General features: G+C 41.4%; 1 protein-coding gene across 8 annotated transcripts in view; it reads left to right on the top strand.

The window, feature by feature from the left end:
- The first annotated feature begins 2,896 nt into the window (after positions 1-2,896).
- LOC139340873 (transcription factor COE3) overlaps positions 2,897-13,033 on the top strand; it is a 67,851-nt gene continuing 57,714 nt past the window's right edge. For 6 of the 8 annotated variants that reach the window (XM_070976968.1, XM_070976969.1, XM_070976970.1 and 3 more), the window contains exons 1-6: positions 2,973-3,627; positions 3,916-4,072; positions 4,364-4,427; positions 4,700-4,755; positions 6,658-6,731; positions 8,521-8,589. In XM_070976968.1, the coding sequence (XP_070833069.1) occupies positions 3,497-3,627; positions 3,916-4,072; positions 4,364-4,427; positions 4,700-4,755; positions 6,658-6,731; positions 8,521-8,589 (551 nt within the window). In that variant the 5' untranslated portion in view covers positions 2,973-3,496. Of the gene's footprint in view, positions 3,628-3,915; positions 4,073-4,363; positions 4,428-4,699; positions 4,756-6,657; positions 6,732-8,520; positions 8,590-13,033 lie in introns of all 8 variants that reach the window. The other 2 variants (XM_070976971.1, XM_070976967.1) reach the window with 2 other exon arrangements.

Below are 13,033 nucleotides of genomic sequence, written 5' to 3' on the forward strand. Positions count from 1 at the left end.
AGTAGCTTGCACGTGTCACACGCACGCGGATAAATAAGTAGGTAAATAAAGAGAAATTTCAGCTCATCCATATACAGAATATTCCAGGTTTAAACAATGGAATGAACATTGTTAGTCGAGTTGCTGTAAACAATAAGTGGGCTGACTGCCTGTTCCTTCCATATGGAATCAGGAATGATGCGTAACTGTAGGCGTATTTGATTAATATTTAATCGAAAAAGGATCACTTTAAAACAACCTCTGTGATAAAGCCGTGAGCGAACTTGCTTGGTGGGTGCTAATAAGATTTCTTTTTCCCTCCTTCTCTTTTTGCCAATCAATTCATTAGGAAACAATGCAGGTGAGCATAATGAAAGTGTTGTCCCAATAAAGTGCATCGATGGACAGCTGGGCAGCGGCCGGCTGATTGACTTTGCCTTGACATCTGGGAGGCCCGCTGGCCCCTGGCACGCGTATAGGCTGATGTCGCCATTTACATGCAAATTTAAGGAGATCATGAGGGCCTCGCCCCGTAAATTCACACAAAAAAGAAGACGTCACCCTCAATACGGAGGAGGCTCAACCCGTCGAGACGGGAGGTCTTCGAAGTCATCGTGTACATTTTTATTGGGAGCCACGCGTCCCGAGGAGTTTGGTTTTATATCAATGGTCAGGCCGAAATCTTTGGGGGTTCATTCATTGTGGCCACTGAATAGAAGAATGAGATAACAGCCCCCCGTGTCATCAACCGGTCATTTAAATGAGCATCCAGCTTGGCTCGCTGCGGCCAAGACGCAGAGATCAGGCGGATAGTTTGCACTTGTTTCCCTGCTTGTCACCCATCACTTACCTCCAGTTGAGCACCAGGCTTTTTTTTCCCTCCCTCTCCCTCTTTTTTTTTAAGTGAGAAATGAGAAAATGTGACTAAGATCCTCTAATTCCACGCCCGTGCAAAGTTTTCATGCACGCAGCCACTAAAACAAACGGGGATCAACATTTCCTTTATTTTGATGCTAACATTTCACCTAATGATGGAGAGCGCATTTTCCACGGTGTAAGCCCACCACGCAGATGATCCCACAGAATGAGCTGAGACGGATTCAGGCTCCGCGCCTCAGTGTGTGGAGCAGCTGACTCCCTCTCTCCACGTCCAGATGGCTCCTGCACACAGATTTGCATTCATTTTCCTCTAATATCTTCTGAAATAGCGGGGCAGCTGCATTTGTTGTCAAATACGGTTTAAAACTCCCTTTCAGGACAGCATCGTTACCTACGTGACGGGTGTGGAGATCCATTTTCCCTCTCCAGTCAACAGTATCAGATCTAAGAGGATTTGTCTCAAAGTCTCCTAATTTGATAATCAGATTTAAATCGCCTTGGTGCGTGTAATCAGGGGTTAAGTTCTAATAAGCGACTTGAAACTGTGCAAAAAAAGCAGAGTGAGTTCTGTGCAAAAAAGATATTTGCAATCTCGGTTGAACAGACAAAACATTTCCAGCATGCGTGTCGGTTTGTTTCATCTGAGAGGAAAACGGAGAAGATTTTTTTTTTTTTACAAAGAGCACCCCCCCCCCCCCTTGAATTTTTCATAAATTGAAACTTGGATTTCTCTTCAATAATAAAAAAAAGTAAAACATCCACACCCTCATTTTGTGACTGGGCAATTTGGCAATAGATTGTGTAGAGGTGAAAGCAACAGCTTATAATTCACTTATCTTTGGCAGCAGCTATTAACCCTCAGCACCAGCTAGATAGATTGCTCAGGATATAGCACACATCTCTCTTCCTCGCACCCTCCCCTCTCTCCCTCCATCCTCTCCTCCTTTTCACCACTAATGAACCGAATTGCTTGCTTGCCCCTCTCGGACAGAGTCGGACATGTAGGCAGTCGGCTCTTTAAAAATGATTAAGATGTTTCTGATTATTACTGATTTACCGGGACGTGCGTGAAATAAAGAAGACACAGAACCATGGATTTCCTGAACTTTGTTTAATGTCATGAGACACTGGGGCTCTGCTTTTTAAGCCAAGGAAAAAGAGATCAGAAAATCTGACTTTATCGTCTGTGAGTGGCACAGTGATGTGATTTGATTTCACATAAAGAATATGGTTGCCGAGACACAATGTCTGATTTTCAAACTTTGTCCATATTTCATGCTCAGCACTGAATAAAGAAATGCTCTGCGATACACAGCAAAACCATTGAACGTCAATCTATTGTTAACAACTCTCAATGCAAAGTTAATGTAAATTAATAGATTTATAATCATGTCTAATTCTCTCAAATCAGCCTTGTATTAATTACGTTTTAATTACAATAAAATAACCCGCAGCATAGAGTTAAAAATGCACAATAAAAATGTATCAGTTCTATGAAGAAACATCAGCAATTACTGAAATATGATTTATGGCCTGTATTCACACTATAACTATTGAGATGCTTTCGATACATTAGTGAACAAACAATCTCATCAAGCCAATTTGTAAGAAGAATAACAAATTTAATCGAATAAATATGTCAAATACTATTAATTTTAATCCAATATAAGAAAACTAATCACGGAAATTGCTATCATTAGGCCAGCAACAAATAATCAGCAATGAATCCTGAATTCCGAGTTATTATTATGTATTATTTATTTATTTTTTTTTCCTCATTATGTGTGATGGTTACACCCGGTTGAATTTTCCATATCATTAAAAAAATCAAACTCACCACATATAGGGCCTAAGCAAGAGGAAAAGTGGAGCGAATGAATGTTCTCAGGCTGCTGCACTATAGGGCTGTACCCGTATAGTGGAGCGCCACTGCTTGACAGGAACCGTCAGCGCTCCATATATGGTCAAAACCACGCCCCTTCAGCGTCATATTCTGACAGCGCCTCTCCCGTGGGTTTAGAGTTTTGGCTCCCGGGAAAGATTTCAGTCCTCGGGGAAAGAGGGCTTAGTTTTGCATGTTCCCATCCATCCTGCACGACGCGAAAGGGCCCCTTATCCACCTCTCCTGTGTACTAGGAACACCTCCACTGGTGATCAGCCTTTGCCTGTGTTTGTCTTGTGGAGAAGCAGCAGCACCTTTTCAGGAGTGGGTTTTTTATTCAACAAGAAGTCCTGAAGGTTTTGGATGCGGTGCTTCAGGGATGTGGGCACTTTGAGAGCAGCATCACCCACAAACACAAACAACTGCCATCGATTTTTCTGTGAATAGCACAAAAAAAGAGAAAAAAAAAAAAGAAAAACAAAGAGGAACAATAGCAACACAAAAAATCTTGTCTATTGAACAATTCACTTTTCCAGTCTGTGGATACCGCTCTAACTAAGTACAGCACTTTGAGAATTGTTCACATCGGACGGACTGAAGAGGGAGGCAAGACCTGTGGACCGGGTTTTCCCTCGCAAGTCTGAATCGGCTCTCGCCACTTATCCCGTGAAAAAACAAACCCTAAAGGATAACACGCTTGGACGTTTATTTTCCTCTAATTTCGCAGGAGGCTCTTTTTCACGCAAATTGTCCTAAATGTTTGGGATTCAGGAAACTATACCGCGGGGTGGGACGACGATGAAGGAGGAACCGCTGGGTGGACTGAACTCGGTCCGCTCCTGGATGCACACAGCTGGGGTGGTGGATGCAAACACAGCCGCCCAAAGGTACGCATGCCAAAAGCATCTGATTTTTCTCACGCATTCCCTCCTCATCATATCGACCCCTCAATCCCCTGAATACTCTGTATCAATTACGGTCTCCCAATAAATGCCCCCCCTTCGGCTTTCCCTTCTTTCATTACATCAGATTACCCATTATTGTGACAAATCAAGAAATCTCCCCCGTACTCAAGCGTGCTTCTGCATCTCCAATGTTTCCATCAGCTTCTCCATCATCTAGTATCCCCGGTGTCCGGTGCTTAACCGAGCTGGTCTCTTGTTTTCTCCCCGCAGCGGTGTCGGCTTGGCACGGGCACATTATGAAAAGCAGCCCCCTTCCAACCTCAGAAAATCCAATTTTTTCCATTTCGTCCTGGCGCTGTATGACAGACAGGGTCAGCCCGTGGAGATCGAAAGGACAGCTTTTGTGGACTTTGTGGAGAAAGAAAAAGTAAGCGCTGTATTTTAGAAATACATGCACCCCTGCACATAATCAACACATGTATCGAAATTATGTTCTCTGAAATGGCAGTGGGTTACTAAGGGGATGTCACGTGTAATATTGATTTTTTTAAAAACTCAATTCGTTGATGACAGAGAGTCGTTTTAACAACTGAAGCTGTTTCTCTTCTTTTGCACAGAAACTACAAATATTTCTCTTTCTCCCCAACACGCGGGCATGTGGTGGTGATGGGCTGTTGTTTTGTTCATGTCGATTTTCACAAACTGTTGTCTCCTGCAGGAACCAACCAGTGAAAAAACTAACAATGGGATACATTACAAACTACAGTTATTGTACAGCAATGGTGAGTTCAAGTGTCATTAAAATTTTGCAAACACGTGCAAATATGTCCAACGTGAGTTGGTCTGTCTGCATGAAAGCACATATAATAATAATTTTAATAATAACAATACAAGCAGTGCGATATTTTTTACAAATGCAATGACTGTCTGAACTCTTTATATTTTTTATTGCATGTTATAAACTTTTTTTTTTTTAATCCAAGGCTTTCTGTTTTGATATTTATTGCCCACAATTCCTGGGAATTCACAAGTGCTGGTGTTTTTCTCTCCCCAGGTGTCAGAACAGAACAGGATCTTTACATACGGTTAATCGATTCCATGACGAAGCAGGTAAGCTGCTGTTACACTTGTTTCTACGCACAGTGCAGCACACTGCTCACATCCATGGTTCACTTGTGCAAAACCTTAACACGCCGTGCAAATTGTCACCCCTGAGATGCACACAGCACGCGCTTTTCGCAAAGAAGAAAAAAAAAATCTGCTTGCAAAAAGCATTTGTGGCACGAAATAAAATCAAATTACCGGTGTAACAAGAGCAGGCAGCTTCCATTTTGGCTGTTTATGCGTGGCCATATCATATTGCAAGACTCCAAAGTCAATTTTAGTCTGCCAGAGTTAGGCTTCTTTGCAGGCTCAGTTTGTCCAACATTAAAATTTAAACGCTACGTCTGCTCCATATGATCTAACGTGACTTCCCCTGCAAAGAGTCAGAGGTGACGCTCTAAACATATTTAAAAAAACGCATGATGTTTTACATCTATAAATCTAAAATTAGTATTTTTGCCGAGGTGCATTTCACTCATCTTCCTCACAAACATCTGAGTGACTTTTAACCCAGAGCTCCAAATGCTATTATCAAGTCTTAATGCACATTTCAAACCAACGCAAAGATTTGTATGCGTAATTATAATTGTGGAAATAAAATCACACGCCGTCATTCCAGCTCTCCAGCCCACTTTTTGTTGTTAAACAGAGGGTTTAGGTAGAGCCTTCTGAATAGAGCCGTGAAGCCTGGACCACTGGTCACAGACAACATTCCTGCGCGAATGATCCGAGTCAATGACGCAGAACAAGCAATTTATGGATTTGTGTTTCTACAGCTGCAAATAGCGACATAAATCAAACCAATATAGATAATCGCCCGGTTCCCATAAAAAAAAAGAAAAAAGAAAAGGAAGAAAAGGACGGGGGGGAAAAAACCATCAGGTCAAGTAGGACAGCTTTTAAAAGCGAGAGTGATGCGACCTGGTTCAGATATGTCACTTTTTCAAAGTCACTCTCTCATATTGGCCTCAAACGCGCGAGAAAAAAAAAAAAAAAACATATATGAAAATTATGAATGGCATCAAAACGCAAAGAGACAACACTCAGTTTATTTCCCTCTATTTTTGTTTGTGTTCTTTCTCAAGTATTTTGTCAATAACGTGGTGCCTTTGCCTGCGTTTCCACTTGGTGCCGGTTCAGTGTACGAGGGAGTGAAGTGTCTATCCTCAGAAATGGAAGAAGGAGGGAGGGATCGAGGGAGGGAGAGAAGAGCGGCAGAACTGATAGCTCCACGCCATCTGTTTCAGCCAATGCTCAAAAATTACTCAACCGTACCGCCAGACACCGCTTTTTATCCACAGAAAGATCATTGTTAGCGGCTCAAAATAAACAACAGATTGCCCATTAACACTTTCCCCCAAATATCCCCAGATTATAAGCATATTGATGACACTTCTATTGGATCTCTCCTTATGAAAATCTCTGTGTCTCTCTCTTTCTCTGTCTGTCTGTCTGAGCCACAGGATATTATCCAGATTAATAATAATAATAATAAAAAAATACAATTTGTTATTTTATTTCTCATCATGATCATTGTTCTTAATTTTGTAATTATATATTTTTTAGCATTACTGCTACTAGAAGTACTGCTGTTGGTGTTATCAATATTAGTCACAGTTATATTTGTAATTGTTTATTTATGTAGGTGTCATTGATGTTTATATTAATTAATATAATTTATAACGCTGAGAGATTGCTGTGATGATCTTAACCATGTTTCCTACTTAGCCTTTGCTCTCTAATATATTCTGTTGTGCTAACATCATGTGTATTCATGCCCTGATTTATTTTATTAAGTGCAAAAATAGCAGATACGTGAGTGTAATTATTTGTGAATTTCTGTGAATTAATATGTGTTTAAGAGATGACTGTGTTTTCACTTTCTTCCCATCTCATTTCCTTTCAAAGGCCATAGTTTATGAGGGCCAGGACAAGAATCCAGAAATGTGCAGAGTTCTTCTTACTCATGAAATTATGTGCAGGTAAGCGTTATTTTTGCTCTGTCCATTTTGCAGATCCAGGCAAAAAGTAATTCCCTCCTCTTCAATAAGTTTTGACACTCATGATTTGATGCAGCAATCCAGACTGTCCTGTGGTCCTTCAGCAACCACAGAGAGGGGGGGGGGGGGGGGGGGGGAGAGAGAGAGAGAGAGAGAGAGAGAGAGAGAGACAGAGAGAGAGAGGGAGAGAGAGGGAGAGAGAGAGAGTGAGAGCTGCTGTCATTTCTAACTTTGATATGATGTGATTCAACTTTGATATGAATATGACAGTGAAAATGAACTGACTGTCTTTTTCAGTGAAGGGAAATTGAATGTAGAATAAACAGCCAGTGACAGTACACAAGTTATGTTTTTTAATTTGTAGTTTATTCATTTTTTGTAATATATTTTAAGCATTGTATGTCATCATTTAAGCCTGCCAGAGACAATGTGTTTTCTGTTAAGTTATGCATACACGTTGCATGCTATGCATCAGTTTTTTTTTTTCTTTGGAGCACAGAGTCAGCTCTTGGTTGATCCCACCTGTCAACAATGATCAGCGAGCCTTTTAGCGTCGTTTAACCACATAAATCTCAAGCTCTCATATTGCGCTGCTATTCAGCGGTGTCATTGATACTAAAAGGAAAAACGCCTTTTGTTGTTATTGTTGAGCTCAGCATGAGCTTTGTGAACATTGAATTCGGATACTGTCGGTTAACCTCTCCTTTGTTGCACCGGTGCATTGTTCAAGTTACTGGTTGAGAGCAAGTGCAGCATGAGAACTGAGAATGATTTGTCTTTTTCCATGCATAAACTCATCACTCACGCTCAATTTATACATGCATCCATCACTTATTTGTGACACGTTGAATATGCTCGTGCTCTAGAGGTAATATTTTTTGTCGAGAAGAGGTGCATTTTGCTGCTGAATAACGAACTGCTTTAACTGCTGCCTATTATCAGATAAGAGGATGTACATAATAAGAAGAGTTCTAATAAGAATAATCTTTTGATATCTTATTGTATCTTATTTTTTGGCTTGTAATACATTGGTTCTTGAATTATATTTTTTGCCTTAATACTTTGAGGCGCCTTAGCTATAAAACACATCTTTATTATTGCTGCTAGAAAGTCGTGTAAATCAGGCATATTTAAATAGCGTGTGGTTGACTGACAGTAGATTTGCACAAAATCTTTGTTTTTCCTTCTGCACCATATGGCATAAATCAATCTTATTCACATATGTTTATATGTTTTCATTTCAAATGGAAGCTGGGATGATGTATTTGTTTATTTTTGCAGTTTTGATTCAAGTCCCAATCAAAGAAGTGAGAGGCAGCTAGCTATAGGCTTAGGGAGGAGATGGCTGAAACATGTGGTGGAAGATAGATTAGTGCTTTTGAGGCCATAATTGATAAATGCCCCGCAGAAATATTGGTTGAGGGTGGCACCTTGCATCTCCCTCAGAAATAGCAGCTTGGCAATTAGAGGTAAACAAAAGCTGAAGCTGTGAAAAGTGACTCCCCTGCCTCCTGGCCCAATCCCCACTCCCCTCCCCTCCAACACTAAGCCAAACAACACAACATGTTGTTTTCACCATTTTTATCAGCCATCAGCATCAATGGAATGGATAGATTGAGTGAAGGGAATCTCATGGCATTTTTTTTCCCCGACATCAAACCCACTCCAAGGCTTAATAAATGTATGTGGTTTTGTGTGCATTATTTATTTATTTTTATTTATTCAGCAAAGTATTGCTTGTTCTGAAACACACTTGTCTCTGTTCCTACAGCCGATGCTGTGACAAGAAAAGCTGTGGAAACAGGAACGAGACTCCATCAGACCCTGTGATCATTGACAGGTAGGCTGTGAGCGGCTGCTTTCTGTGCTTGTGAACGGGGGAATAAGTGAATGAGTGAGTGTCTGAGTGACTAAACGGATGAGTGACTGAGTGGATGAGCAGGCACATGGACGAGCTAGTGAACAAATGAGCTCCCTCCCGGTGTGCCAGACGGCCCAGTTGGGCTGACTTGCATCTTCGAGCCCACAGTGTGGGAACTGTGGGTGATTCTGTGTGAGTGGCTAAGGGGCGTCTTTCCCAGGTACATGTGCACCGAGGGGCGGTCACCACCTGGATAGGGTTTGTTCAATCACAGGTGGTTCAATCACTAGAGGATCATGCTGGGAATACACCTAATTAGCTTAGGCAACTTCACATTTATTTGGCTGGCTTCCCCTCTTTGTTTACGACAGTGATGCTTACACTGTCAATAGTTGTTTTTCATTGACTGTTTCCGTCTTTCAAGTTAGCTGTGAGCTAGATGCCATTAAAGTTTCGTTTTAGAAGGGATAAACATTTTATGTCTGCTGTTTTGTTCTGCACCTTTAGGGAAGCTACATCTGCCACATTTATATTACCTTCATCACTTTGTAAAGAGGGAGAATAAATGGTCTCCTCTCAGGCATTGACATTTTTCTCACACTGTGAAACTATATACCCTGGTCAGTCTGAATATGTTTAGATAGTTGTGTGTGTGTTGCATATAGGGGTGAGGCAGGGGGTGTAGTTTGAGCGTCGATCTCAATGTAACTCTCACCACGTAGTAGGGAGAGACAGCAATGCTAATGTTTGACTAGCCGGAATCACTGTTTGCTTAGTGGAGAATGCCTGGTATCTGACAGAGGGGACAACTCTCTTATTAGTAATCAAATAGGGCTGAGCAGTTGTTGCTGCCACTCCACTCCAGCAGCTTCTCATGCATCAGGAAGTAGGAGCTGGCTGCCCTGGGAGCCTGGATGGATTACCAGAGCTACTGCTGTCTGAACTCAAACTCACACAGACACACGGAGATACACGCACAGACGAGGACACAAACACACCGACAGACAGGCGCAACACACACAAGCATGCAAGTCCTCAAACGCATGCATGCTGCCTGCTTTTCTGCTTGACAGCCACTGTTCATCATATGCGAGAAAAGTACTGAGGTGTTTAGGACAATGTCAAGAGCTTTTTTTTTTTTTTTTTTGCTGTAACTGGCACCGAGTGGATTACTTAATTTATTAGTCAAGTGGGTTTGTTAGCAAAGGGACGGCAGCGCAAACATTAACATATAACTTGAGACGTCTACTTTGCCTAATTTCCGCTGCTTTTATGTTTGCTTTGTGTCGCTCTGCTGCCTTTTACTGCTTAGAGTTTCGCACACCATTGTTCTTCAATCTGGCGGACAAAACATGTAACATAAGTACAATAAGCAAAATGAATGCATGGAGAATTAAAGTCAAGAAAGAGGGGTGGGAAAAAAAAGAACAGGGAAAAGAGAAGCGGATGGATATTGTAAGCTCAACTGACTCAGGGAGGGCTCGGATTTTCATTGTGACGAGTCTGAATAGGAGAAGAGTATCCCTTTCCTTGCACAATGAGCGGCTCTGTTGAAACACAAAAGCATATGTTCCTCATTAGACCCTCCCATTGTCTCCATGTCGTAACTATGAGCCCGTCAGCTCACCCTAACAGACCCACACAGGTTCCCAGTGACTGAGGGAGGCTTGCAGAGAGGGGTGCTTGTGAAGGGTTGCAGGGTTTAGCAAGAGTTACGGACATGACCAGAGCACACTATAGGCTCGCTATGTAGGATTATTTACTGCAATTACTTGTCCATTCCCGCTGTGCATATGGGTAAGCTTTTAGTTAAAGCTTCCATGTTTTACAGCCATTTCTGTTACATCTGTCATTTTCTCATGCACATCATTACAGGCACCTGTGCTGCGGTCGCTGCTGGCAGAAACTGATTATTTCCAATTGAGTAGAACATAGTTGAGTGACATAAACCTAGAGGAGAGGTTTGATTGTTGAATCAGGCACGTCTCATCTGTCTACAATTACAGTATGAAAGCCAGCTAGCACTGCCACATTTCCTAGAGAAACAGTAGCATGGCCGAACCTTAAGAAACAGATTTGGAGTGAATCATTGATGGCGTTCATTCGCTGTAACATTTTCCCAGATGGTAAGAGGGGAAAGCGCACACAGCTAGCTGGCATCTAGCAAGACATTAACTGGCGTTCCCATGGATCTGGCATATCCAACGGAGTTTGGGAAACTTATCATTCCAAATGTGTCCTATTTTCCTGCGGTCAAGCCAGACATCTGTTTACCCTATTTTCTCTCAGAGTTTTGATACAGATTTTCACTCAGATTTTTGAAGAGGAAGGATTCTCTTTTAAAAAAAGTTGGTTAGATATAGGCCCAACAGCTGTCACAAAGTTTCAGCACTGCTTGGTCTTTAAATATTTCAGCACTTACATTCGATGCCCTTGCATTATTCATACTCCTTTTTGGATGAAGAAAGGCCCTATTTTAGTTGCATTTGGGCGGGTTTGTGCGTTGTGACTCAAATTTCAATATCTTTCGGGAAAGTCGGTACATATTTTGCTCTACAAAAAAAGTCTATTGTCTTTCAATAGCGTGAGCAGATTTTTTCCTTTCCTCTAACATCAGTTCAGGAAAAAGAGATTTCAGAGTCACACGGTGCTTATGTTAAATAAAGGAAACAGTAAATTTATCTTGTGACTAATTGTAGCACTGTTGCTACGACCGCATCACTTTGCAGTTCGGTATAATCGTCTCTCCCCTTTATAAATCCAGCAGTGCTACAGATGCCATATTTATAAGTTAATGGTGCCTTAAAGTAAGTGGGGGTGTAGGTTTATTCAGTTGGTAATTTGAGTCTTTAGAATTATAGTGATGAGGTACCCAATATCTGATTAGATGGTTTTCCCATTTACAGTGCATGTAGTGTATAGACAAACATAACTCAATTTGCGATGACTCTCCTGGTCTGGTATCTGTCTTCACTCTCTTGCATATTGACTTTGTCTTCTCTTGTGTGAAAGATTAGATACATTGTTCAGGCTTACACATGGATTTTGTAATAAGACAGCACATGTTGTTGAAAGAGGAGAGAAAATGACTCATTCTTCGTGTCGGGGTTCAAAGGTCACGCTTTACTCTGAGAGGCTGGAGCAATTTATGCAAGGAGAATTGAGACAGACGGAGAGCGAATGTGATATCAGTGTGTATTCTGCCCATATATGAATTTTGAATTTAATGTATGTTCATACAGTTTAACATCCTGTGTCAATTTACGCTGCCATTCACAAACGGATTCTGGACCAGATCTAAACATGTCAGCTCCATTTATTCCAGCGGCTACGGCACTCCCTTTCACTTCCTGTCACAAAGGTCAAAGAGCACTGACCTTTGGAGTGCAGCCCAGCCACTGAATAATTCATGACATTGACTTGTTTTTTCCCTTATTTTTCCCCTTGTCTCTTTTTTTGGTCAGCACACATGGTTGTGCTGTGGGAGGCTTTTATTCATTTAGCTCATTTATAAAGGCCTCACCGCACCTGTTCACGTGTTAATGCAATTAAATTTTGGCCTAATGTAAATTTTGCTTAGCTTTCCGTTATGTCCCTCATTAGTGAGGCTGTATTTTCTAAATGACTTTGCGTTATCGTTCATTTGTGGAACACCTACGAGGTCATTTCCCAGAGTGCACTTGACTTGTTGTCAAGTTGTTTACCAGAAACAAAAGACCGCAGTCTTAGAACGTCTCATATGTGGTTCCCTCGGCCTTCTAAGAAACAAATCAGAAAATTTGTGTGCTCCCATCTGGTTTTTGCAAAACCGTGATTACCTCCAAAAGCTGAACAAATGCCAGTATTTATAAGGTCAGCCCTTTATGTGGAAATGTGATGTAAATGAGAATCAGCGAAAGGGGACATTAAACAAAATTAAATTCATTGTCTCCTTTAATGTCATTTACATTTTTGGCTAAGCCCTGGACTGTCAAAGAGGATTTCTAAAACCATTTTAATTGCACATCAGCATTGGAAAAGAGGGTGTGTTTTCACCGAGCGGCTGTCTCGATAACCTGCAAAGAGAAGTCTGTTTATGAAGTGCCTAAATGACATGTTTTTACTGCATCTGCAGAGGGGAAATTAAGATGGCATTCGCTAGGTAGTGTTAATCTAGCATTTCGCTCCCACCATCCATAATGAAAATGATGCAGTGGATGGGGTCACTGTTGTTGTGATTGAGAGTTGATTGCTGCAGGTGTTCCTTCTTGATTTTTTTGCACGCTGAGCCGTGGGACCTGCGCTGCGATGTTTTTTTAGGCTTTACAGCGAGTCATTTAAAGCTGTTAACTTGTATAGGAAATGCTCTCTTTCTATATTTACACACGCTTGCAAACACCTGTGCACACCTTTTTATTTGTGGCTTAACCGTCTCGGGTGTTTT

Source organism: Chaetodon trifascialis, chromosome 13 (assembly GCF_039877785.1).
Source record: "Chaetodon trifascialis isolate fChaTrf1 chromosome 13, fChaTrf1.hap1, whole genome shotgun sequence".
Lineage (NCBI taxonomy): Eukaryota > Metazoa > Chordata > Actinopteri > Chaetodontiformes > Chaetodontidae > Chaetodon > Chaetodon trifascialis.